General features: G+C 36.4%; 1 protein-coding gene across 1 annotated transcript in view; it reads right to left on the reverse strand.

The window, feature by feature from the left end:
- The window catches only part of SUPT3H (SPT3 homolog, SAGA and STAGA complex component), a 395053-nt gene that overhangs the window by 110565 nt on the left and 257393 nt on the right, over positions 1 to 27095 (reverse strand). Inside the window, exons 4-6 of the mRNA XM_047794878.1 lie at positions 20350 to 20436; positions 17001 to 17091; positions 11740 to 11879 (exon numbers count right to left, since the gene is read on the reverse strand). Coding sequence (XP_047650834.1) covers positions 11740 to 11879; positions 17001 to 17091; positions 20350 to 20436 — 318 coding nt within the window. The remainder of the gene's footprint in view (positions 1 to 11739; positions 11880 to 17000; positions 17092 to 20349; positions 20437 to 27095) is intronic.

A 27095-nucleotide genomic window follows, 5' to 3' on the forward strand; every position in this document is an offset into this window, starting at 1 on the left:
CATCACTTAATGTCCCCTATTCTTTAGGTTTCTCTAAAAACAACTTTACCTCTACTGCTTGCTGACCAAAAGTCTTTAAAGTAAGTCCCCTTCGGCTCATGATTAAGAGAGAAGCAATGTGATTCACATTAATATGGAAATAACCAAGTGCCCTTGGCCCTGCATGTGCTTTTAAAACTTTTGAAAGCAGAAACAATAATCTCTTATCAACTATGGTTTTGCAAATTGTGGCTTTCAGATAGTGAGGCCTCACATTTGTAAAACAAATATGAGAAATTTGTCCTTTTTTAAGATGTATGACTCTGTTCAGACAAGACCCGAAATGGCCAAAGAAAAGCACAATACCTTTCTTTGCCTTGAAATTTAGGGAGGCTAGTAACTATATACAATAAACCTCAAGGAATTTCTTTCAGAGAAATTTTTCTAGGTTGGAAGAAATATGACACCTTCCTGCTATCTTCCTTTTCTGGATGCTGCACACGCACCCGTGAGTTTTCATTCCTGGCCCTTCTGTTCCTTCTGTTTTGTAACTGTGGCTCTAGGCAAGTCCTAGTCCCTGTGCTTCAGGGTCCTCCTCAGCAAAGGGGGGATAATAACATTGGGGAGACAGTGACGGGAGCTGACGCCCACGTTAGGGTTTAGAGCAGAGTCTGGTACTTACTGAGTCCACATAGGACCCCCTTATTATGCCTGCGCTGTCTCCTTCTCTGGTATATTACGGTTCTGTCAAAGAAACAACTGTATTGCAAATACTATTCTCTATCCCTAGGATTTAGTACAACAGCTGGCCTAAGAACTACAATTTAAAAATGAATTCATTTTTAAGGATGATGTATTGAGACATGTGCATTTATGACTCCTCAGAACTGAAAAATAACCTCGGAAAGATGTCAGTATGAGTGAACTAAGAAATTACAAATAAAAAACAATGAAAGAAAATGGGCAAGAAAGTTAAAAAAAAAAAGTAGGAGAATAAAGTAAGATTAAAAACCTATCTGTTATGCAAAGAAAGGTAAATAGGATAATGTCATTGATTGAAAGAAATTAAGGGAAAAAAAATCTTAAGATTTGGGGAAAACACAAAATTCCACTATACCTACATTGTTAATGACATTACAACCAAACCAGGTGGCTCAGAAAGACTAACAGTGAAGACAAACGAAGCTAGAACAAGCCAAGGGACTTGTCAGAACAAGAGAACCAGTTTCTGCTGAGGAAGGATCTTAATGAAGAAAAGCTCAGAACTTCTTCCTCCTAATGAAAGAGAACTGGGCTACATAAAGAAGAAATGTTTGGACATTACAGGAGATATGTACAGAAACATCGCAGCAGTAAAAGACTTACTTTTAAGAAAGATGATGATGAAAAGGAAGGGAATACTATTAATAATGATGATCTGATAAACACACAAAAATCTCCCTTACCCTGTCCATGAGTCATTTACAAAAAGTCACCACATAAGGATACCAAGTAAATTCTAATGTAGTCCTAACACTAAAAATAATATAGCCAATAATCTGATTGCTATGCAATAAAGCAGCTGAAATACCCAACAGAGGCTGAAACAGATAAAACATCCAGCCTGGAAAATATATACCCCTATATTTTAACTACTCTCCTACATAAATTAGGCCAAAGGGCAATTCGATAGTGCAATTAAAGAATATTTACAAAATAATATTTAAATCATAGAAGTATTACATATTTGTAAAAGCCTATAGACTGTAGCAAAAGCCATGCTAGGAAGAAACTTTCCCAACTTTAATATTTCTGTTGTTAAACACAAATTTTGCTATAAAAAACAAGGAACAAATTTGATTTTTCAAAAACGTCTTCATTCAATTCTTTCGTTAGGATGGTACCTAGAAAGGCAACTTTTGGACCAAAAGGCACATAGGCTTCCTTTTTTTAATGCCTTTGACAGATATCGCCACACCTCTCTCCAGAAAGCCGTATTGACTTACGATCCCACTAATCTATGAGGTAGTCTATTTCTCTACACGAAGGAAACACTGAGTAATCCTTGATACTAATACATTTCCTAGCCTATATAACATGTTCTCGCCCACCCTCAACTTTTGGTTTGGCTTCTGGGAAGGAAGGAGGTAGATTGAGAGGTGAGGTTCAAAATTATTGAAATGTATTAAAAGTTATTTATAAATGGTCTTGCCTCAGAGAACCCACAATTCTTTGAATGATTCCTGAATATAACCAGCTGGCCTACGATTATTATATATGAAAGTATTCAAGTCTCACACAAGCGGATGGCATGATTTAAAATACCAAGAAGCAGTAGTAGAAGAATATTTTAGAAGCGCTGATGTGTTTGAGACAATCGACATCCCATAGAAATAATACACAGGCCACCAAGATCATCACTCTTTGGTTACAATAAATGACAAAGTAAACCTTGATGAGTCTCTATGATTTACAGGAAAAGTTTAAGGAATATTTAATTGTATAAATAATGTACATTTTCTACCATAAAACCATATGATGGGTTATCAATAAGAACTGCTTAAGATGATGGGGGAAATTTCCAAAATGTTCAGTTGAAGGCTTTTTTTAAAACAAAGCATGATAACAGTCTTATATTAGGCTATTTTATTATACTGATTATAATGAACTCAATGTAGGGCCCCAAAGAACAAGTCTCCCAAGATTCAAATATCTTCCCTAGATGGATAATAGGAATTTTACACAGAGCTACTGTTTAAGGGAAAGAGTTCTCAATTCTTTCTTCCTCTTTCTTTCTCTCTCTCCACCTCCTTTCCTCCCTCTCTTCTCACTCCCCTTTCAGTCTCTCCCCCACTTGGATAATTTCTACAGATATAATAAAGGGATACTGTAGCATTTTGAGATATTTGTGTGTGCACTGAATTTTGGTAAAGTCTAATTTTAAATTATTTAAAAGCTCTGTTAGACCTTTCATATAATAAGGTATTTTTTCCCCCAAAATTAAAACAATTACCTCAGCAATTTTGAATACTTCTGTAGCATGTCTTCCCAAAGGTACACTTCTTTTTTTTTTTTTTTTCCTCTCTTTTTAGGGCTGCACCCATGGCACATGGAAGTACACAGGCTAGGGGTCGATTCAGAGCTGTAGCTGCTGGCCTACGCCACAGCCACAGCAACACCAGACCCAAGCCATGTCTATAACTTATACCGCAGCTCACTGCAATGCAGGATCCTTAAACCACTGAGCAGGGCCAGGGATCAAATCTGCATCCTCGCGGATACTAGTCAGGTTCATTACTGCTGCGCCTCAATGGGAACTCCCCAAAGGTACACTTTGGTACTCATATCTTCTCCATATTTGAGAGCAGGTCAATAAACCCATTATTAATGACTGTATTCTACTTTAGAGTAAAGAACAACTACAAGAAATGTCCTTTCTTCAAGGACTTTTAAAAGTAAGGGTATCCAAAAATAAGACTTAAAAAACATTTTAAAAGCATAAGATTAAATGCTCAAATTGTTAATACTTTGAAACTTTAAAATTAAATACCACAGTTTAAAAAGTTCATTAGGTGGCTATGATAGTAACTCTGGGAGTAGGGCCAAACACAACCCTTGGTAACTGAATTTAAGATCCATAGTAGTGATGGTAATAACGCTGAATGTAACATTAATTAGAACTGAACACTAACTCAAGCCCACAGTCCATCAATATAGTACATGAGGCAGATAAATGCAAAAGTAACCCCTTTAAATCTGGTGATTTGTTGGTAAGTTGTTCTTTAGTGTTAGAAGCACTGAATGAAATAATAAACTATTGTATGAAGCAGAATGGAGATGCAAAATTTCCATGCCACAAAAAACTCAACAGTAACTTAAGGCACCTGCAAATTCAAACTATTTTCTAAGAAGAAATCAGCCAATAACTAAAAGAATTGTCCAAAAGAGGTATTTAATGCATCAGAGAAGTGAATAAGTCTATGCTATTATTTGAAGCTGCTAACTTATAAAACCCTAAAATAGCAAATACACGAGGAAAGGTACATAACATTTATTGCTGAATTTTCTGAATTGGCAACTAGAGAGAATGAACCAGTAGTCACAGATGGTATCAGCCCATTTGAAAAAAAAAAAAAAATCTGCTAACTGAAATTAGAATGGATGCTCAGTATCAGCCTGTAGACAGATTTGGAACGTTACAGGTCAATACTGAAACAGTGTGGTCAAGAGAACTTCTATAGCTAGAACTGTGGAAAAGCCACTACTCTAATTTGAACAGGAAGTTATTCAAGCAATGAAAACCATTACCAACTGGAAAGCACCTATAAAAATTTGTTGAAGAACTCCTGATACAAGCATTTCATAAAGGTATATATAGCTTTTTTTTGCAATCCTCCGTGTCAGAAGAAATGACTGATTTTATTATACACCTGGAAACGGCCTTCTTTAAGCAAAAGAGAAAAACATTTCAGATCAACTAAAGTGACAGATGAATAATATCTGCATGTATCACCTATTTTATTCACCTCATTTGGACAAATATTTAATGAAAGTTTATAATGTTCAAGGTACTGTGCTGGGTACACAAGATATGAAGGTACATAAGTCCATGCTCTTAAGGAACACGTAAGTCAAACTAAGCAAACACAATGAGTTATACTCTATCACATACTAATATCAGAAGTAGATGCTGCCACATGGAGAAAGCTCAGGGGAAGGGAAGAGAAGTTGAATGCCTATTTAGGGAACTATAAGTCCAAGGAGGTTCTTTATACATTTTATGATGTGGTATGGTGTAGTGTGGTGTGGTTCGGTGCTCTGTGTGTGTGTGTGTGTGTGTATGGACATGCACGATTTGGGAGGAAATATGGGAAAAGAAGGGGAGCAGGAAAGGTAGAAGATAAAGATGAAAAAGCTTGTTGGGATCAGATTATAAAAGAGGCATTAATAACACGCTAAGGGGTTTAGATTCTTCAGTAGGAAATGGAGAGTCATGAAAAGCAGAAACCTTGCAGGATCTGATCTGTCTTTTGGACCAACGCTTATAAAAAGGCAAGTTTCCAACAGGCATCCACATGCAACAGATTACATTGATCACTAAATATTTACAGCTTAATCCAGAAGTCCCATTTCTAAATGAGAGATCCAATAGTTTTAATTGTATTAAACAGCTTGATTTGCATCATTTACCACGAAGTGGTGGTAACAATAAGAACTGAACTACAGGCAGCTGCTTAGCATGGCTGCAAATAAAGGAATAGAGGGAAATTATCTATATCAAATAATCAATGATCTGTTCATTCCACTAAATAAATGATAGCATTTAAAAGGCAAAACTCTTTCCACAGAATAGATTTATTTTGATATTTAAAAGGACCAACTTGTTGAGATTAAACCAATAAAGATAAATAAAAGCCAGACTATGTAACAACAATCTGCCCACCTACTGTGGGGAATGTGGGTGAAGGAGAAAGAATAGGGAAACATAATCTACAAAATATTCGGGACAAAAATATTTGGGGTAGGATAACAACCACAATTTGAGAACTATAAACATTAAATGTAAATTAGCGGTAAATCCTGTGGTGTTCTTAAATTCGATGATATTTTAAAACTCTTCTCTGCCAAGGTGTTTTATAAACAAGCTGGTGGGCTGATCTCTAAGAAAGCCCTTGAACTGTATCTTCTAAAAGTGAAGGATTTCACTTTCAGAAGGACAAAGTGAAATTATTTGAGAAAGAAAATATTGACTGATTCTATAGAAAAACTTAACTGGCCAGTCTAATCAGATGTGTGGGGGTATATGCACTGGCACAAGAAGGAACAACGAGCCCGGCAAGGCCTGTCCCTGCCCATCACCACCAGAGACATGAAAGTTCAATGTACAGGACTGGTGGTGTGTATCTTCACCCGTGAAATGATCCTCTGCTTTCCTGAAGCTGAAATTTCTTGGTGGGGAAGGTGGAAGTGAATAGTAATCACTGTTTCTATATTTTACTACTAAGGCCTGATTTAAAATATCTGTCTCCACAACAAAAGATACTTTGGGACATCAGACCATGAAGCCCTAATTTGGATTAAGGGAAAGATGACCACTATGAGTACTGTTTCAGTGCTGTCACCGTGCATTTTGCTCCTCAATAGACTAAGGAGCAAAATTAAGGAAAGGGTAGGAAGAAGAATCTTTACAGTATCACCCAGACAATCAATTGCAAAAAAACCCTCAACGGGCCTGAGGGTGGAAGACAAGATGGGAGTGATACTAAATTTTTGGTCGTAAAGATAGTAGTTATTTGATCAATCTTGCTTTAAAAGTTTTTGATAGCAAAGCAAAACCCAAGAGATTATACATCCTTATGTTAGAGAATGACTAAAACACCACCACCCAACCACCTAGCTTCACACCCACTATATAGGAGGCTCTAAGCAAAGCAGAATCTGACTGCACCCTCAGTTCACGTGGTGAAGAGTCCACAGCTCACATGGTTGAATCTAAAAATATCCCTCCAGAGCCACCTGTGAAATCTGATGTATGAAGCTACAGAATGATAAGGACCAGGGTAAGTCAGGGCATGTTCTATTTTTATAAGATCTGTAATTTACTTTTCACATCATTCATTGAAAAATGTCTTATCCAGATGTTTTACAGCAATGAATAGACAGGTCTCTACCATTACATAATTGGGGGGGGGGGATAAAAAGTAGACTGGGAGAGCTGGAGGTCAGTTTTGGAGCTACACATTACACCTCCCTTTGGGTTCTCCTAAAGTCACTTAATACTACCTGTCCTGCGGTTTCCAGGCCAGCAGGACATACACTAAATCACATTTATTCCACTCTGTGTAGCTAAAGTCACCAAAAGTTCTGGGGTGGGGTAGGGGATTTCTATTAATATTCCATGAAGAATGATTTCATAGAGTATTTTTAAATTATCTGAACAAAAGTTACCTTCAAAAGAATAAGAAGATATACTGATGTGTTCTCCTGATGATTCTCTTTCAGAAACGAATCCTGACACCCCTTATTTCGTGTTTTAAAATGTACCCTAGTTCTATTATTCTATTTTGTGCCCTCTGCAGCAAACCACATTAAAGCTAATTCTATGGTCTTGCCTGAAGTTAATCATAAAAACTTTCCTAAAGAAGTAAGGTGAGGGGAGTTCACTGATGGCCTAGTGGTTAAAGATTTGGTGCTTTCACCGCTGTGGCCCAGGTTCAATCCTTGATTGGGGAACTGAGATCCCACATCAAGCTGCTGCATGCCGAGGTCAGAAAAAAAGAAGAAAGAAGAAGAAGGAGAAGTAGAAGAAGTAGTAATGCGCTTTACCTCAGAATAAACTTAATTTAAATTTCAAATAAAATAGCAAGTGAAATAGAACATATATGGCTCCATCACCCGACCAATAATCTGCTAAGAAAGTTCAAAATTCAAGACCAAATATGATCATAATTAAATGGCAACCATTTACTGAGCCTGTATTCTCCCTACCAGGTACTTGGTGACTGTTTGATTTGCCACTTAGTGCTAAAGGATTGTGAAGGCAGAAACCACATTTTGGCTTTTTTATAGTCATAATCTCAGGACCTAGTTTAGTGACTGATTCATAGAAGAAGCATTCAAATAGACGCTGAATAAATTAAAGAGTGGAAGGGTGGATGGAGGATTTGCCTGAATCCAAAGAAAATGATTTATACTCTTTCTCATACTGTCTCTTAGCAAAAATGTCCCAGAGACCTGAGAAGAGCCAAGGTCATCAGTTCTCACACACATGGCAGAGGCCCTAACGCTCATGGACCTTCGGGGCTGCGTTTCCAGTGGCCATTCCTTCTTCACAGATCTTCAGGGACCCATGCTTTTACAGAGGCTAACCAACTGCCACCCTCTTTAGGGATGAAACATGTGGCTTGGGTTAAGCCAGTCAGAGCATGTTATCCTCTCAGCTACCCAGGAGGATGGAAGGGGTTTTGGAAGATACACACACATATGAGGGCATGGTATACACATGTATGTAAATATGTATGCATGTGTGGATAGATCATAAATGCATATATGTATGTAAACTACAGCTCTCTGGTATATAAATTCTGTATTTCCCAATCCCATAAATATCTATATTTTAAACTTTTTTTCTGGGTTTCAGTTTTTAACTCAACCTTTTCAGTTTTTTGGTATTTGTAAACATTTATCTGACTGGGATTAGCCCTTTTTACTTTATTTTATGATAAATCTTCTCAAAGACGTAATTTCTTTCCCCCACATCTGCAGCATGGGGAAGTTCCCAAGCCAGGGATGGCACCTGCGCCTCAGCAGTGACAATGCTGCATCCTTAATCCGCTGAGCCACCAGGGACTCTTCTAAGATATTATTTTTGAACTCTTAGTCTTAAAGGTATTTTACTTTCCTTTATAATTAAAAAAATCATGACAGAGAGATAAGGAGAAGAGTAGAAAGATCACACTTCATAAACAGGAGGAGATGGAGAATTTCGACAGCCATCTACCCCCTGGCTTCTCCAATGAATTTTTCAGTCTACTTAGTTCCAAAAATTTACACCACTGTACCCCAAGGATCACAGCCTCATTACACTTAGGGCATATACCTGATTTCTGTGATCATTCAACTTTCATGAGAAATTTTTGTGTTTAAAAATCTCTGATAAGTCCCTTCAGGTTAAATTCAGATGGCCATCAGGGGTTTTACTCAGCTTTCAGTGAATGAAACAATTTTTAAGCAGCCAGCCTTAAATTTTATGTATTCCATCCTGCTTTCTCTTTAGACTCCAACGTTAGGCCTCTGACTTGAAAACGTAAGATTCGCAGTCATGGGGGATGTTCTGCCCCCTGAGCTGCTCTCTGGTGAGCACTCATCTCTGCTCTCCTGTTTACTTCTACCAGTTTGAGGAGAGGTCAGAAGGCACAGAGCTCACCCACCCCAGTTTTTAAGCATTTGTTATTTACGTCTCCTTCACAAGACCTAGCAGTTTATTAGAGCAGATATTCTCCTTGATTAATGACACACTTGAGCTTCTCAGGTTCCTTCACAGTAGAGCAGCAGGGTCTCAGGCAAGGTTCCTCTGTAAGTGACCACAGGTCCTCTGTTAAGGAAACACGGAGCTATCTGCAGGCTTTAGTGACCCTTCTTTGGCCTTTGGTGGACACAGTCACATTTAGCTGATCAGATCTCAAAAAATCAGAATATAAGAAACAGGATCAAGACTAAAACACACCTGGGTCCTTCTGGGGTGGGTTTAGTGGGGAGAAGCGTAAGGTTGGAGGGGAGCTGTGTGTATTCACATGTATGATGTGCTAACCATTTCCCTGCTTCTCTTTCCCAGGCCCCCCAAATACACTAAGGCAATCCTGAACATTATTTAATCTTTATTTGTTAATTTAGAAAGATCTTCAGATCATGGATTATAGACTATCTGCTATGCACACATCACAGCGTTACAATTTTGGTGCTGGGGAACAACAAATGGGGTTAAGGGTTAGTTAACTTATCATGGTGATGGATTAGCAAGTAGAAATGTATATAAAAGTTCAGACTTTTTTTATATTTCCAATTATACAATATACCTAACGAAGTCAATTATGAGTAAAATATAAAGCCAGGCACACACAGAAATCAGCTAAAAACAACAGGAAAGAACTCAGCTTTTCATAGGCTTGCTCAGTGTTTTGAGAAAAAGCCAGGGTCCCAGCGAATTTTTATGTCTATAAATTTTTTTCTCTCTAAATTACATTTAAATGAAAAAAGAAAAAAAAAAAAAAACAGGGAAAAAAAACCCAACAATAATCTTTGTTGGTAGGTCTATACCATTTTCATACATTCAAGGGGAGAAGGTAGTAAACAAGCTTCTGCAACTGTAAGTGATGCTTAGAGGGAAATTAAATCACGGAGTGATGCCAAGACTGATTATCCTACTGCACGTTAAAAGCACGGGACTGCAGTCTGTGAGTCCAAAGTGGTTTCAGATGGAGCCACAGTTGTGGTTTACGCTTGAAACTATAACCTGTCAAATTAGAAGCAGGCAAGGCCTATGTTCTTAACGGTTCCACTTTCTACTGTCTACAGTTATGTCTACAAGTTCAGCATTTTTTTATTCAGTTAAACTGTTATGTGGATGAGTGGAATCTCAAAACTCCTCTTTGTTATTCTGGTTAGAGATTCTTAGTTATGATAGAAAGCTTAGAGAAATTTCCAATCTAATTTTTATTGTATAGATGAAGCTGACTTTCATTGTAGCTATTTTTATCAACTACTGATATTTTATTATCCTGGGTACCACTATGTAATATATAACTGCAGGGAAGAGAAATATAAACCACATATGCTCTCAAAAGCTTCTTCTCTGCATTTCCAAATATTTTTATTCACTTGAACTTGTACCTTACTGACTCATCACTTTTCCGGGCCTACAGTAGCCTGCTATTACGAGCTTAGTGTTACAACATGCTCCATTTCTTCTCTTCTCCTTGATTGTGGAATGCCCTCTGGGGCAATAGGCTTGGTTGACAGAGCTTTTCCCATCAAAACTGAATAGCTACTTGTTCAATTTTACTAATGTTTTATGTACAGTCTTTCCTAAATAAATTTTTCTTAGTTCCCATTTGTATAATATAAAAAATGTTTTAAAAATAAAGCGCAAACAATATTTGCTCTCTGTGTAATGCTTCATAACTGAAACCATGCCACTAAAGAATCATATCCTGTTTAGGCCATAATGACATCAGAAATATATGTTTATCTTCTGCTTTGGACAACTTAGCATGTTTTTGGCCCAAGGCGAAGTTGAACTAAAACCATTTGCAGTTGCCCCAAACCAAGATAACCACACATTTCTAAGGTAATTGATACCTAAGAAGAACCCTGCCTTTAGATCACAGTTCATGATCTAAGCATACTAATTCTTTAAAGAAGGTTGTTAAAGTTTATAAAGCATGTATGTCTATTGGACTTCCTCCAAAATTTAACATGAAGTAATTATATTTTTAGCATGCATAGAGACTATGATAAAGTAGGCACTTAGCATGATCTTTCAGAGTTCTGGAACCACCGCTCTTGCTCAGTTTAAAGAGAAGGGGGAAAAAATGGAGATTTTCTTTTTTACATGGCAAAGTATTACATGAACAAGAATGATAAGAATAATGTCTTGTATTTTGGTAGGCACTCGCATGAAATGAATCATTACTTGTTATTTTTTCCAGAAGTATTAAAGGAAACAATTTTATGAACAGATAGCGAAGGGAAACAGAAGGCATACAATTTTCATATCCATTGTTACAACATGCCCAGGGAGTCCAAACACATGTCACTATCTTTGTTTTACAGTGAGGATACTATCTTAGCTATGAGTCCAACCAGGGTCTACAAATACAGCCTGAAAAATAGCTCTTTGCACTATACGCCAACACAAAAGCAGTAACAACTACCTTTGCCCACAAAAATAACTGGATGGTTTGGAACAAAAATTAAGGAAATAGTTAGTTATAAACTAGATTTTCTGCAATAAAATAGTATTAGTAAAAATAAGATCCTGAAGGAAGCTTACAGAAATCTACTCATCCAAAGGAAGAGACAAAGGAATGGAAAACTGATGTTGTTTCCTAAAGTCAACATGAAGGCAGAGTTTGATATCTTTTCCAGGGCTACTCCAATGCACAAAGCTGCCTTCACCCATGAAACTTCAGGCAACACTGAAAGAACATAAGAATAGAACCCAATAGAATATGCCCTGCAATAGTTATTCTATTACTCTAAGAAGGGAAGAATGTACTATACCTCCATCCTTTCTTGTTTAACTTCATCAATTTCATCCTCTTCAAACATCGCCAGGAGTTCTCCTGTTTGGTCAATAGAGTTGAGAAAGTCTTGAGCGATTTTTTGTCTTTTGTTCGCGTTATTGCTGCCACTCATTTTGTCTTCACAAAAATAAGGGAAGGAAAAAGGAAACATTCTTAAATAGGCTTATATCAGCCCTAATCATTCTATGTATCGAATACTGCATATACAATTCAGAGTTGGAATGCTCTCAAAATAATCTTTAAAGGGAGAATCCTTGCATCCAAAAAAAGTGTAAGTCATGCAGAATTAAATCATATGTCATGAATAAGACTGAGAATAAAACCAAATGATCAATTACCACAATAAGAGTGTGAATGGACTGATTAAAATTCCTTACAAAAAAAAGGAAGGGCTCTCAGACTTGGAAAAAGAAGCCTGCTAAGGCAAGCCTAGGTAAGAAAATAAATAAAAGCAAAGACAAAAAAATCATGAATGACACATGAAATTAAAAGAAGAAAATATTACTTATACTACTATGGCAATATATTTGAAACCTATGGGATGAGATCTTTTTCTCATAAGAGATAAAACTGCTGTAATTATTTAGAAGCAAAATATAACACTGAGAAAATTACTGCAAAAGGTTAGGAAGGAATGAAATACTGCAATTGGTAATTAATACAGTTGAAGGTAAATTAAGTATCAGTGTGAAGACATGAGTGAGAAAAGGCTAGATTTTTTTTTTAATGTGATGAATTACATGATCATATACCAAATAAAGACAACCCAAACATCTTAGGGTGACAAGAAAAACTCTAACTTCTTACCCCAACATAGCTTTGTTACCATCCACCTCACTTGATGTTGCTACTGTTAACTACACTACTCTTCTCTCGACTAACCATACTACTCTTCTCCCGAACGGTAGCATATAGAAGTAGATGTGTTATGGACTCAACATTATAATTATATACGTTATTTCAAAGAATTGCTTTCACATCTATTAAGAATGGAAAATACACTGCAATTATATTTTCTCTTGTATTTACCTACATAATTACCTTTATAGATGCTGTGTGTGTGTGTGTGTGTGTGGATTCAAAGTATTGTCTGATACAACTTGTTTTCAGGCTGAAGAACTTCCTTTAGCATTTTTTTATATGGGTCTGCTAGCAAGTAATTTCCCAAGTTTTTGTTTATCTGGGAATATCTTTGTTTTGCCTTCGTTTTTGAAAGAATGTTTTGCTGAATACATTTCTTATTTGTTGAAAGTTTTTCTTGTCAGCACTTTGAATGTTATCCCTCTGCTATATGACCTATATTGTTAATGAGAAGTCAGCTATTAATATTGTTGGGGTTCCACTGCCTGTGATGAGATGATTTTCTTTTGTGATTTTCATGATTTTCTCTTTGTTCTTGTAGTATTTCTATTAGGATGTGTCTGAGTGTGGATTTCTACATGTTCATTCTATTTGGAGCTTGCTGAGATGCATGGATGTGTAGATTAATATTTTTCATCAAAGTGGGAAGATTTTCCATCATTATTTGAGTCTTTTTTCTGCTCTTTTTTTCTATTTCCTTTCCTTCGTAGTCCATTATGCATATGCTGGCTTGCCTAGTGGTGTCTCATACTTTTCTAAAGCACTGTTAATTTTTCTTCCTTCTCTTTTTCTCTTTATTCTTTAGATTATACAATCTTTAATAAACTGCCTTCGAGTTCACTGATTGTTTCTTTTCCCAGTTCAAAGCCACTACTGGGTGACTCTACTGAATTTTTCATGTCAGTCACTGTACTTTTCAACTCCAGAATTTCCGCTTGTTTCTGTAATTTCTGTCTCTTAAATGACACTCCCTATTTTGTGAGATGCTGTAATTATACCTTCCTTTTGTTATTTATACATGGATTCCTTTAGTTCTTTGAGCACATTTACAATACCTCCTTGAAGTTTTTGCTAAGCCCAGCATCTTGGACCCCCTCAAAGGCAGTTTGTGTTGTCTGCTCATTTTTCCTTTTTTAATGGATCATACATACCTGTTTCTTTGCATGTCTAATATTTTGTTGCAATTGTTGAAAATGAACATTTTAAATCATATATTATAGCAACTCTTGATAATAATTCCCTCTCCATTCTGGGGCTTGTTGTCATTGGTTGCTTTGTGGTTATTTGTTTAGTGACTTGGCTGGACTAGATTAGTTCAATAAAGTCTTATTCCCCCTCACAGTGTGCAGCCTTGGATGCTGTTCTTCAGGGGGCACAGCCTTGAACATGTGAACAGTCCCCTCAATCACCTGATCTCTCCATTAAACATCTGGCTAGTCTAACTCTATCAGATCACACACAGCTGTTAGCTTCTACTAACTGCTGGCTGACTGCTCTATTGTTTTGATAATACGTTTGGGCATAAATTTCTCCACAGATCTAAATAATTTTGGGTTACTCTGAAGAATCAAGATTTGCCAGCCTTTAGGTTTTGCTCTGACCCCAGGAAGACTCTTCTTAGCTATCTCTTTTCTTTGTTAAATTTTTTTTTTGTCTTTTTGCCTTTTCTAGGGCCGCTCCCATGGCATATGGAGGTTCCCAGGCTAGGGGTCTAATTGGAGCTGTAGCCACCGGCCTACGCCAGAACCACAGCAACTCGGGATCCGAGCCATGTCTTCGACATACACCACAGCTCACGGATCCTTAACCCACTGAGCAAGGCCAGGAATAGAACCTGCAACCTCTTGGTTCCTAGTCAGATTCATTAACCACTGTGCCACGATGGGAACTCCTTCTTTGTTAAACTTTTAGCTTATGCACTATTTTGGTTTTGTTACTAGTAGCATAGAGAGACCAGCTTCCTTTTAATTGCTCACCACCAGGATCTCCACTGTTTTTTAATTACCTTTAGACATGAACTTCCAGTCAGTCCCTGTAAAGAGAGCTGCAGAGCTCTGTATTAAGGCCTGGCTCTCTCCGCTGACTCTTTGCACCACTGCACTGGAGCTGGGGTTGGGAAGAGCAATCAGCTTCTCCCAGAAAGATTCTCCTGGACCTAAGATTGGGGATCTGAGCAGGGGTGGGAGCCCTTTGTTTTCAAGGCTTGTCCCTTCCAGAGTGAAGCTTTACCTCTTGTGAGCAAGCTAGGGTGGGGCAACCCAGGCCCAGTATTCTCAGTCTGCCATGGTTGGGATATTGCTTCCCTATTACTAGAGGATGAGTGGAAGCTCCACTTCTTTCAGCTGTGCTTGCCTGGATAGAGGTTCTGCAAAAGAGAGCCAAAGGAGATGAGAGATGCTGACTTCCTGCCATCCTGGGGTGAAAACATCCCCCTAGATTGGGAGACAGAGAGTCAGGTGCCCAGTGTTCTTGGACACACTTGTCCAGAGTAAACGTTCTTTCATTCTGAGCTGCGGCAACAGGGTAGGAGGGAAGGCAAGAGGTGATGGGAGTGGATTATGGCTCAAATGCAACAGACTCTCACTGCTCTTAATGAGATTTAGTAGACTTTTTTGACTGTTTCTCCATTTGCTATCTGCCCTTAGGACAATTTTGAGAGATTTTAAACTATTCTTAATCTTATTATTCTTTGAAATTTTCACCAGTTAAATGTGCTTCAGTGAGAAGAGTCTACTACCCTCCTCACAAGCCATTCTGAAAGTCTCGCCTCAGTATTAGATATATTTTACCAGTATATTTTATCTTACAAATTAAATCAAGTACAGTGGACCCTTGAAGAACATAGGTTTAAACCACATGCATCCACTTATACATGGATTTCTTCACTAAATACGTACTACAGTACTACATGACTCTATATACATACTCGTTTGGTTGAATCTGGGGACATGGAACCACATGTATGGACGGCCAGCTGTAAAGCTATAGAGGTGCAGACACTTGGCACCTCTAACCCCTGTGGTGTTTAAGGGTCAACTGTATTTTAAAACTTTATACAAGACACAGAAAATTAGAAAATTTAGAGGATAGAGAGGAGAGATTTGAAGTAAATAAGAAGGCGAGGGCATCCAACTGATACGATGGTGTTAGTAAAACTGAACACTAGTCTCACTACCTGGAGCTTCCTGGTATTCAAAGCACGGTATTAACAGCTATCATTTATCCAGTGGCAGAAACGTATCAGGTGCTTTTCATACATTGAGTTGAACTCTCATGAGAACCCTACATGGTAAGTAGCATAACTTCAGATTTACAAATGAGAAAACTGACCCACAAGGACACAGAGAAATAGAAAACTGGGTTAATAGTAATTTAAGACTATTTTGCTCCAAGTCTGTGTCCTTTATGCTATTCATAAAAGGGAACGTTTAAATCCCTTTGGAGAACTATTTTTCAGGAGTTAAATTCTACGAGGCCTGCAGGAATATTAAATAGACAACACTGATTAAACATCTGATCAGAATTTTTTTTTTGCACGGCTATTACATTTGCTGATTTGTTGAGGGTCAGAGAAAGCAACTGGTTCTCTTTCAAAGGTAATTAATTCTTCAGTTGGTTTTGAGTAGTTTTCTGGGATTCTTCTTAATATAGGAGAGTTTGTTCAGCTACTTAAAAATGTATCTACAGCAAAGAAGACCACTACGATGCAGTGACTATATTCATGCAAAATAGATGAGTTGTTTCTAAAAACACAACATATTTATTTTGATTACCAAGTACTATTTAGTAATTATCTATTTTCAGCTTAGCACTATTTGATTTTGCAACATAAATATTTTCTCTAAATATCCTAAAATGTGGAGTTGAGTTGGAAAATCCGCTAAGGAAAATATTCTACTTTCAGGCTTTTTGTTAGATTTCAAACAGTACAGAAATAACACACTAAAATAAGGTAACTTTATAGCATAAAACATATCATATACTTTCCATAATAAATTAATAAAAAATCATATATATCAATTGCAAAGATATAACAGTTCTGACTTCCTACATTTATGATAGAAAAATTATGCTTGCTAAAATCAACTACGTTTTAAATCAACACAATTTTCTTAGTTTCATGATATTCTGATGCGAAATAGGTCATTTTATTAAAAGAAAGAACTAAAATACCAGATTACTCTGAAGTCACATAAATGGAAATTCATAAGATTTACCTGCCAACTATATAAATATTTGGATAATTTCTAAACTACATTATTCAACAGGAGGATACACATTCTACTCTGATGGGAATACCTATATCGACATTATACAAATATGCCATCGACATCCATGTGTCATATTGGATTTAGTCTGGTGCTCTGTTTCGGTTACCTTCCAGAAGATCATCCTCATCGATGCCTTTGACGATCTTTGATTTGTAGTCTCGGAAAAACATGTATTTCAGCAGCCTTCTAAGTTTTTTCTATTAAAAACATGAAATAAGTAAGTCAGAAACTTTACACACATATTCATTTTACTGACTGGAGACTACTATGGTAACTAAATTTAATTAAACTTGTAGCCCAGGATCACTGGGGGAAAGTACAGCAATTCTCGGCAGACTATAAATACAAAATTTCGTCATCAAATTAAACATAAAAGCTACAACACAAGCATTTTCAAAAGCATGTTCCATTTGCAAGTACCTGGATGCTCCAGAATCACAATTGTTTGGGGGCTTTTTGGGGTTATTTTGGTTATATTCTTTCTGAAGATGGTAATACATATCACACTCTCCATACTAAGCTAACCACACTGACTTTAAAGAATTGTGAACTCATTCAAGACCAAATTTACCTTTTAAAATAATTTATAAACATCTGCACAAGGAGTCTGTAACAACTCCTTTAAAAAGCCAAGCACGCTTTTTTTTAAATTATTTTTTCATTCTCTGAGAATCTTTTATTTAGAGGAGTTGGTTTATGTTTTATATTTCTGGAAAACATTTTGTAATCTGAGAAACATATGTTCATGAAACTAAAAGCTGATGAATGATAGCTGAGTCTTAATGATGGTTTATTTAGGGTTGTTGGAAGACTATAATATTGCTTAACTTTTAAAGTAACTGATAATACTTTGTAATGTTGTATGCTTTCACTTAGAATGGATTATTACTGGTTCCTGACTTTCAGGTTTAAGAGTCTTAATGACAAAAATAACATAATGTGTTTTACGACGCTCTTTCACACGCATTCTACTTGATATTTTCAACAGCCCTGAGACATAGACAAATACAATTATCTCCTTTTTATATATAGAGAAATCAGATTAAAGACAGTCTTAGAACTAGAGCCTACAGGGACTGACGGGGAAATTAACCTTTGAACCTTAGGTTCCTTATTTACAAAGGAAGTAAAGTACTGACCTTAGAGGACTATTTTGAGGAATAAATGAGAGAATCGCTGAACTGCCAAATGCACTATATGAAACTTAGGAGGCAGTCAATGACTACTGCTTGACTATAACGGAATTATTAAGAGAAGGGACAGACACCTGTATATAGGTCTTTGCTATCCTTCTTTTCTCTTTGATCTAACTTCATTTAGTACTTTAGATTCTATTCTGTCATGTATTACACCCATGTAAACTACTTTAAATTCTGTTTGGAACACATCAACATATAAATAAAATTATTATTTTGAGGGGAAAAATGAGAATACTGGCAACTATCATGTTTTAGCTATGTTCTTAGTTGCTAAAAAGATTCTGGTTAAGCAGAGTCTGGAAAGGAGTTCCTGTCGTGGTGTAGCAGAAATGAATCCAACTAGAAACCATGGGGTTTCGGGTTTGATCCCTGGCCTCGCTCAGTGAGTTAAGGATCTGGTGTTGCCGTGAGCTGTGGTGTAGGCCGCAGACACAGCTCGGATCTGGTGTTCCTGTGGCTGTGGTGTAGGCCAGCGGCAACAGCTCTGATTAGAACCCTAACCTGGGAACCTCCATATGCCACGAGTGCGGCCCTAAAAAGGACAAAAAAGACAAAAAAAAAAAGAAGAGTCTGGACAACAGAAGGGCTCTGACAATTAGTTTATGTTCCGGAAGTTTCCATACAATTTGAAATTTTGACTTCCCCCAAAGGCAGGGAAAGCATCAACGTGGACTATTTTTTGTGAATGACCTGTTTAACTTTGTCGATGCAAAAGGAAAACTGCCTGGATAAATTCTGTAACGGATTGATGCTAACTCCACTGCTCTTCAGCTGCCTTCATAAAGAATCCTGGCTCCTTGTTCCTGCTTTTGCCAACAGCACCTTCAGGCTCCCTCCTCACAGCACCACTGCTGTATGGTGCCTATCTCTTTCCAAGTGTGGTAAAGTCACCGAATTCTGAATATTCTTACTCTTTATTTTCTGAATGCTTCCTTTCTATCCATTTCCAGAGGCATCATACTAATAATCATAGTGTGCTTGAATTCCTGAACTTGCATCCTGGTTAGTTCCATTCTACATATAACTGCATGAGTCTCACCCCAGGCAGAAACCGCCACTTCAACAAATCCTATAGCCTCTCCATCTAATCACACAACCTTAAAATGCTATGTCTTAAAATGCTTCTTCAACTAAATTGTACAGATTTCCTAATCCAGATTATAAATTCTTGATAGTGAAGACATTTCTTTTCTCTTTCTATTCTTCATATTCTTTCTATTCTTCAATAAGAGCTAATGAACTAAAAATTGAACAGTAGACTGGTCAAGGTGCAGTGTGTAGATCTCCAAGTCCCACTGCATAAAGAAGAGAAAATACATCATCACTGGTCAATATTCAGTCCTACCGACACAAAGTAACTGGGTTTATGAAGGATGCTAACAAGGATATCCAGAAGGTCAGATGAGATGCCTTTTGATAAAAAGCAGAGCCAGAAACACACAGATATGGCAGAAGAGGAATGGCTAAGTATATCTTAAAGTCCAGGGAAAAACAATGGAGAGATGAAAGACAGAATATGAGGAACTAAGCATTGAGTGCTCACTTGGGATAGCATCTACCACGTGGTTATTTGGTTTGTTTTTCCATGTGTAACTATCAGATGAAAATTTATTGAAAATGTGGAAAATGTCATAAAATATTTTTGATTAGCTACTCATGGAAGATAGTTATGACAAAATTAGACATGTAAATACCAGCTAAAATATTTTAATAGCAGAGTTCAGAGAGTAAGGCAGGTAGGTCTTAAAGTATAAAAACAACAACAGACATTGTGGTGTATATTTATGCTATTGGAATATTCATTCTGATTGATTTTTTCCTATTAATCAGTGGCACAAAAAAACCTGTATTTCAAGTTTAAAAAACTACTCTATGAAAGCCTATAATCCTGCATAAAATTAGAAGAAAAATACATATGTCACTTAGTTATATCCTAGTTACCAGAAGCAACCCAGTCACTATTTAGTGAATATTATACAGCAACAAAAATGTCTAAATAGATATGTAAGGATAAGTGAGAATTAGTTGTCAGCACAGTTTTACAAAAGTGTCCTTGCCCACGTGAAAATTAAAAAAAAAAAAACATTTCTTTTGTAGTAAATGATTTTGTAGTGCAAATTATTAAGACTAAAACATTAGTTCCATAGTTATGATTCCAATGGGAAAGTTATGTAACAATGATACGTAATTTTCTTATGCAAGTGTTAATTAAGCACCAAGCATGGCCCTTTTAACAATGAAATTGTTTCATATTACCTTATCTTTGCGCATCAAAAACAGAAGATCTTCAGCAGAGATTACTCTTGCTCCCCGAAGCTGAGAAACTTCAGCAGCTTGCTGTAACTAAAAACAAAGGGAATTTTTCTCAATAATCTAAATTAAATATTCCACAGTCATGATGTCTTAACAGAGATATACTAAGAGTTAAAAACCTTTGGGAATAATCCAGCAATCACATTGCTGCTTTTAAAAGCAAAATACCTTATGTTTAAAGGTATAAAAAAATGCAATTAAATTAACTTACAAGCCCACCTGTAACTGATACAATAAACAGAAATCCTTGATTTCTTTCATGCAAAGAAAAATCATGTGCAGCTTCCAGAAATGCATTAATGCACCTGAAAATAATTTTATGAAATTTTATCCTCATATCCATGTGAGCAATGGTTTCACTCAGTATCACTGGTTGAATAAGTATATTATTAATCTGAGCTCCCATGCTGGTATGATTTGAAATAGGCCCATTCAGAACTTTAAAAGATCAACAAAAACAGTAGCTGTTTCTAATATCCAAAGGAAAAAAAATAGTTTTAGTTTTGGCAAGTCTTCAGTGGGCAAAGGATTCAGTCCATAAATCATAATACTGGACTGCATTAATTTCTTTCCACACTAATCACATACACACAAAAAGTTAACTGTATCTGGAATGCACAACACAAAACATACTGCATGAAAAGTTAGATTCCCCGTGAAATGTTCATCTGGGCCCTTATATCTACAAAGTCAAGAGTTTTTCTGGAATTCAGAAGTCCTAGAAACACAATCTTACTTGAAAATGACCTGGAATATAAAAGAATGTGAAAAATGATAGTTCTATTTTTTGGCACAGGCAAAATCAGTTTCTTATTTTGATTAGTTGGAAGCAACATAAAATACATCCAGCTGAAAAAAATAAAGATGTTGGAGAAAACACTGCAAAAAATGTGCCTGTAACTTCTTCCAAATTTGATCAAACCATGGTGACTGCACCAAACCAACTCTATTCCATTATTATAAAAATATTTACATATAAAGGTTATTTCTGAATGCATCCTTCTTTGAAAGGAATAAATCTAACACATATTCCTAAGGGCTAATCTTTAAAAAGTGACACAGTGTTATCTTAGCAATTATAAGAAATCAAATAGTGCATTTTGTACTAAAGAAATTCTGAATGTTCAAGTGATTTTGCTAAGTAAGCTTCAAACCTTGTCTAAATACACAGACTACAAAATAGACTATAAACTCCCTATGTGTCAGCCTTACCACTGAATTTCCTGGATACTGGTGGTTGGTATATAAACATAATTCTACCTAAATATAGAAATTTAAATTTAACTGTGAACCATTTAAAAAGAAATCTTGGGGGGAAGGTTTTTAAAAAGATGATGTATCTACCCAGAAAGAAACTAAGTTTTCAGCAGGAAAAAATGTGAATATATTTTTCTAAAAACTGGAAGGATATCAGGGAAACATGTGTACATGTGTTTTTTTCAAATAAAAACATTTCTATCACAGTATAAAATACACACAATCAATGTGGAGAGGAATATGGGCTCAGTATCCACTGGTCTGGACACACACACAGAACTGGGAGGAGCCCTGTCAAGTAACTTTCTATTTTCTTCAATGAAGAATGGTGATGATTTGAAAACTCAAAGATACTATATAGATACAAGTAATTTTGCTCATGGTAAGAAAGGATCAGGATAAGCAGACATCCCTAAATAGTTTTCCCAACTAACCACCTGTTTATCCACATTCTATAAAATAACCTGTACCTCTAACATTCTCCAAAATGTCAGTTCACAAACACATTCAACAAGCAAGGAAGGAAAAAAAAAAAAAAGGAAAATAAGGACACAGAAGAGTCAGCCATTTAAAATACCTTTCAAAACCAGTACACAACTATTGCAAGGATCTGGGATTTATGTCATGGTTGTGCTGTTATAATTTGCAGAAAAATGCTTATTTTTATTTTTCATCTACCTCTTACAAATTCCCTTGCCTAACCTAGTACCTTTACTAGCACTGGCATTGCTAGTTCTCTCCAGTATGCCCTGGATTCCCATGGAGTGAGTCCCCAGGACCAAAAGTTGCCACCGTATTACCGCACCAAAGCTACCTGGCCCTGATGTGTGCCATATGCCAAAGTCACCTCCCCCACACTCTCACCTTCTCTCCAGCAAGTGAGGAGAGAAAACTTATTAATGCATCACAGTGATCACACGTAAGTGTTTATTGCCCATTAGTTTACTTCTAGAATTTCTGTCTACAATTACAAGAAAGAGGGAAGAAACTCCTTTAGTAACACAAGCTTTAAAAAAGCAAGTTAGCAGCATGGCAGTTCAGTTCCATAAGGAGGCTGGGCTCAGCAATGGTGGATTTAGTGTGAAAACCACACTAGAACCAGGAAATCAAAATCACGAAATATTCCTAATACCTTCAGTGTTTAAAAAAAAAAAAAAAAAAGTTGATTTTACATTCTAAGAAATATCCCTCAATTTTTGAATCCTTGAAAATAAATGGCAGTTGTACTTCACTATAGCAAGTCAGATATTTCTGTCAGTAATTAAAATGACATGAAATGATAGGACATTTTACAATTATTTTATTACAGTAAAAGTAGTGTATGTTTAATTGTAGCATAAAATATGTAAAAATTAACAGAGAAGAGGAATACTTTTAAGACTCAATACTAGCTGAATGAGGATACAAAGTTAATTTTCTTAACTGTATGGATGAAAGTATGGTGACAGTAACCTTATGGAGATTTATTTGCAACTTACTAAAATATTTTGCTAAAAAACGTGATTCTGCGATAACAGCAACTCATTTACAGCATTTTTTTTCTGATAAATATTATTTCTACTCTTCAAAGTAAACTAAAAATAATATACTTGTAACAACCGTTTAAAAGAAAAAAATTTCCCGTAGTGTATTAACACTCATCATGTTTGCATTTAAATATTTTATAATTCTTTATTTGCAGCCTGAGCATAAAAGGTATATTTTAACATCACAAATATTAAATGCCTCATCTTTGATCCCAAAATGTCTTCTCAATTTCTCATTGCTATCAATGACACTAACATTCAAACAATTTTTTTCTCACCTTATTTTATTTTCACCAACTTCTGTTGATTTTGTTGTTTTCATCTGCTCAAGGTCTTGAATTTGCTCTCTACTTCCCCAGTATTCATCTGAGTCTAGGCCTTAGAGCTTTTTGCTTACTTTCTAAATTTCAATGTCTCTAAATAGTGATGCATCCTAGATTTAAGTGTTCAAATCATCTTTCTCAAATATAACATCCACTATTCTTGTTTCAGGACCTATAATAATTCATTGTTATCTGACTTCAATGTGGTCTTTAAGGACTTGACTTACTCATAGATTTTCCCCGTATCTTCGTTTCATAAGCTTTCTTGTTTTTCCTATCATATTATTCTACATCTAAGCTCCAGTAATTTTGGTTCTATCTTTATGCCTTTGTGTACTTGTGATGATTAATTTTATGTGTCAACTTGACTGGGCCATGAGATGCCCGGACTTGTGGTCAGGCATTATTCTGAGTGTGGCTGTGAGAGTATTTCTGGATGAGAGAAACATCTGAATCCCTAGCTGAGTAAAGCAGACTGCCACTGCTATTGTTAGTGGGCCTCAACCAATCAGGTGAAGCAGTGAATGGAACAAAAAGGCTGAACAGAAGGGAACTCCTTCTGCCTGACTGCCTTGAACTGGGACATAGATCTCTTCCAGTCTTTTGATTTGGACTGAAACATCTCCTGGTTCTTAGGCTTTTGGACTTGGACTTGAACTACATTCTGCCTCTCCTGGGTCTTTGGCTTACAATCACCAAACCTGGGATTCTGAGCCTCTAAAACCAAGCAAGTCAATTCCTTATAATGAATCTGTCTGTGGAAACACATACATACATGTATCCTATTGATGTCTGCTTTTCTGGAGAATCCTAATACAGTACTGTACTCAAATTATGAGAAAGTCTTGGTTCCTTATGGGATGCAGGACTTTCTTCTTTAAAATACAGGCTTCAAAATCATTTTCCAAAAAAATAAAAGATCCATGATTACCTTCATTCAATAGTGTGTTACCTAACCTAGGCACAGAGCTTATACGCTCAGTTTACAGTATCCTAACTATAGTTCTCAGCAAGTTTCTTTATCTTCCTCAGCCAGCTACTTAACACTCTGACCTCCCAACTTCCTTCTGAACAATATCTTCCCCCAAGAGGCAGCTTATGTTTGTTAAGTGTTGGCAATCCATCTCCCTGTGGCAATTTTCAGTTTCCCCGTCTCAATATAAATGAATTGAGCTAGATGAAGTCAATAACCCTACAGCTGGCTGGGACCCAGGTAGATTTAGCAGAAAGATTTCTCTAATAAAAGTATAGCAAAATCAATTCAAGGCTTTCGTAATCAGTAGCATCCTAAACATGTTCCATTTTAACCACACTTTTACTGCAACTCTTTCCTTTGGATTCTGGCTAAATCCCTGGCTCCTTCCTTTCTGAGAATAAATAGTAAATAAATGCACAGTAAAGACAGGAATTGTTGAAAGCTATGTGATGTGATGAAGAGGCAAAATCTTAGGGTAGGTTGTCACCTGCCCCAAGATTTACTTGTCTATTTTTCTACCCATCTGTCTATCACACACTAGTTATCAGGACAGATACCAGGTTAGGCTGGGAAAGGACAGCTCTGCTTGCAACCGTATTTATCAGCCATAGAGCACCTCAAGATCCTCTCTGAATCCTTCACGCTGAGAATGAAGGAACCAGGTATTAGGAAATCTGGACTCCAGTTCTACTGGTACCACTATGTAGCTGCACAACTTCAGATACGTCAAATAACTTCCCTAGATTTGCAGTTTCGTATGTTTCTTTTCAAACTGAAATGGGTGAGCAATGATTTGAAGGACTAGAAGGAGAGTTAATAATAATCTTAGTAGTAATTACAGATACCATTTATGAGTACTACTTTGTACTTAGGCAGTACAGTCACCTGTGCTATGTGCATTACCACTATTTAGTTTAAAAATTACGAAGTCAAAATGTATGTAACATTAAAAGTCAAATAATATATAATTGCAGACAGGAATACTTAGCCATATTTCTTTCCAATCTGTAATTCTACTTTCAAAGGCAAATCCTTTCAACTTTCCTAGCTCGTTCTTCTGTTATTTACTTCCATATCTGAAATATGCTTATAATGCTGTTCTATTTTTCAGCTTTAGTACTATCTTCTGACTTCTTACAATGGAAAAATGAAGAAGATTTAGTGTTCTTAAGTGACTCATATTTAACCATCCCCTTCTAATATACAATTTTTGTGTTAAATTAACATCTAGTGTTTATATTATTATGACTGCATAAACACTGCTATAGCTTGGCCACTACAATCAAATTTCTTTTTTACAACTTACTTTTTTTTTTTTTTTTAGGGCTGTACCCATGGCACATGGAGGTTCCCAGGCTAGGGATCCAATATGAGTTGTAGCCACCAGCCTACACCACAGCCACAGCAAGGCCAGATCCGAGCCACATCTGTGACCTACACCACTGCTCTTGGCAATGCCGGATCCTTAACCCACTGAGACAGGCCAGGTATCAAACCAGTGTCCTCATGGGTACTAGTCTGATTTGTTTCCACTGAGCCACGATGGGAACTCCAATTTTTTTTTTTTTCTTGTAGTTAAGAATTTCTTTTCCTTTTTGGCTTATTTTTTTGTGAATGTAATACTATTTCATTTACATTATTTGAAAGGCTTAAAACATATAAGGATTTCTTTCAATTTTATTGTTTTCTTTTTCTTCCTCAGAGACTCATCTGGAAATTGCCAGACTCTCCTCAACAATTACTCTTTAGATTTTTGTATTCTTGATCTTATTTGTTCTTACCAAATTTATTTCCTTTATTTTGGTGAAGCACATCCTGTAGAAGTTTCCTTTGTTGTTTCTGAGCACAGTTATAATAGCTGCTCTTTTAAAAAAAAAAAAAGCCTGTCTGTTATTTCAACATCTGGGTCATCTCAGAGTCAGTCACCATTTTGTCTTTTCCCTTGGGTATGGGTCATGTTTTCTTATTACTTCATATTTTAAGGAATTTTTTATTTTATCTGATATACTATAAATGATACTGTTAGAACTCTGGATTCCGTTATGCTCCTTTGAAGAATACTGATCAACGTTTACAAATAGGCAGTTAACCAAAATGAACTCAAACTGCAGTATTTATCTCCCTCCTCCAGTAGGAGGTGCAGCTGAAAAATAGCTCTGATAGTTTGCTGGAAAAGGGTGTATGGAAAATAAAGTTTTAAAGATCCTGCATGTCTGAAAATTCATTTATGCCACCCTTATATTCAATTGATAATCTAACTAGGTATAGAGTTTGGGATTAAAAATCATTTTCCTTCAGAATTTTAAAGACATTGCTCCATTGTCTTCTAGCTTAAAATGTTGCTTTTGAGGAGTCAGGTGTTTTTGTTTTGTTTTGTTTTCTAATTCCTAACCCTTTATGCGATTCCTCTCCTTCCCCGCCCCAGCCCCCACTGAGAAACTTTTACTATGATTCTCTTCATACCTAAAAATTTAGAATTTCATGGTGCCACGACTTGGTGAGGATCTTTTTCATCTATTTTCCTGGTACTCACAGTGATACTGTAACCTACATATTCTTTTCCTCCAAGTCTGGAAAATTTTCTTGGATTACACTGAGAATGTCTTT

Source organism: Phacochoerus africanus, chromosome 9 (genome assembly GCF_016906955.1).
Source record: "Phacochoerus africanus isolate WHEZ1 chromosome 9, ROS_Pafr_v1, whole genome shotgun sequence".
Classification (NCBI taxonomy): Eukaryota; Metazoa; Chordata; class Mammalia; order Artiodactyla; family Suidae; genus Phacochoerus; species Phacochoerus africanus.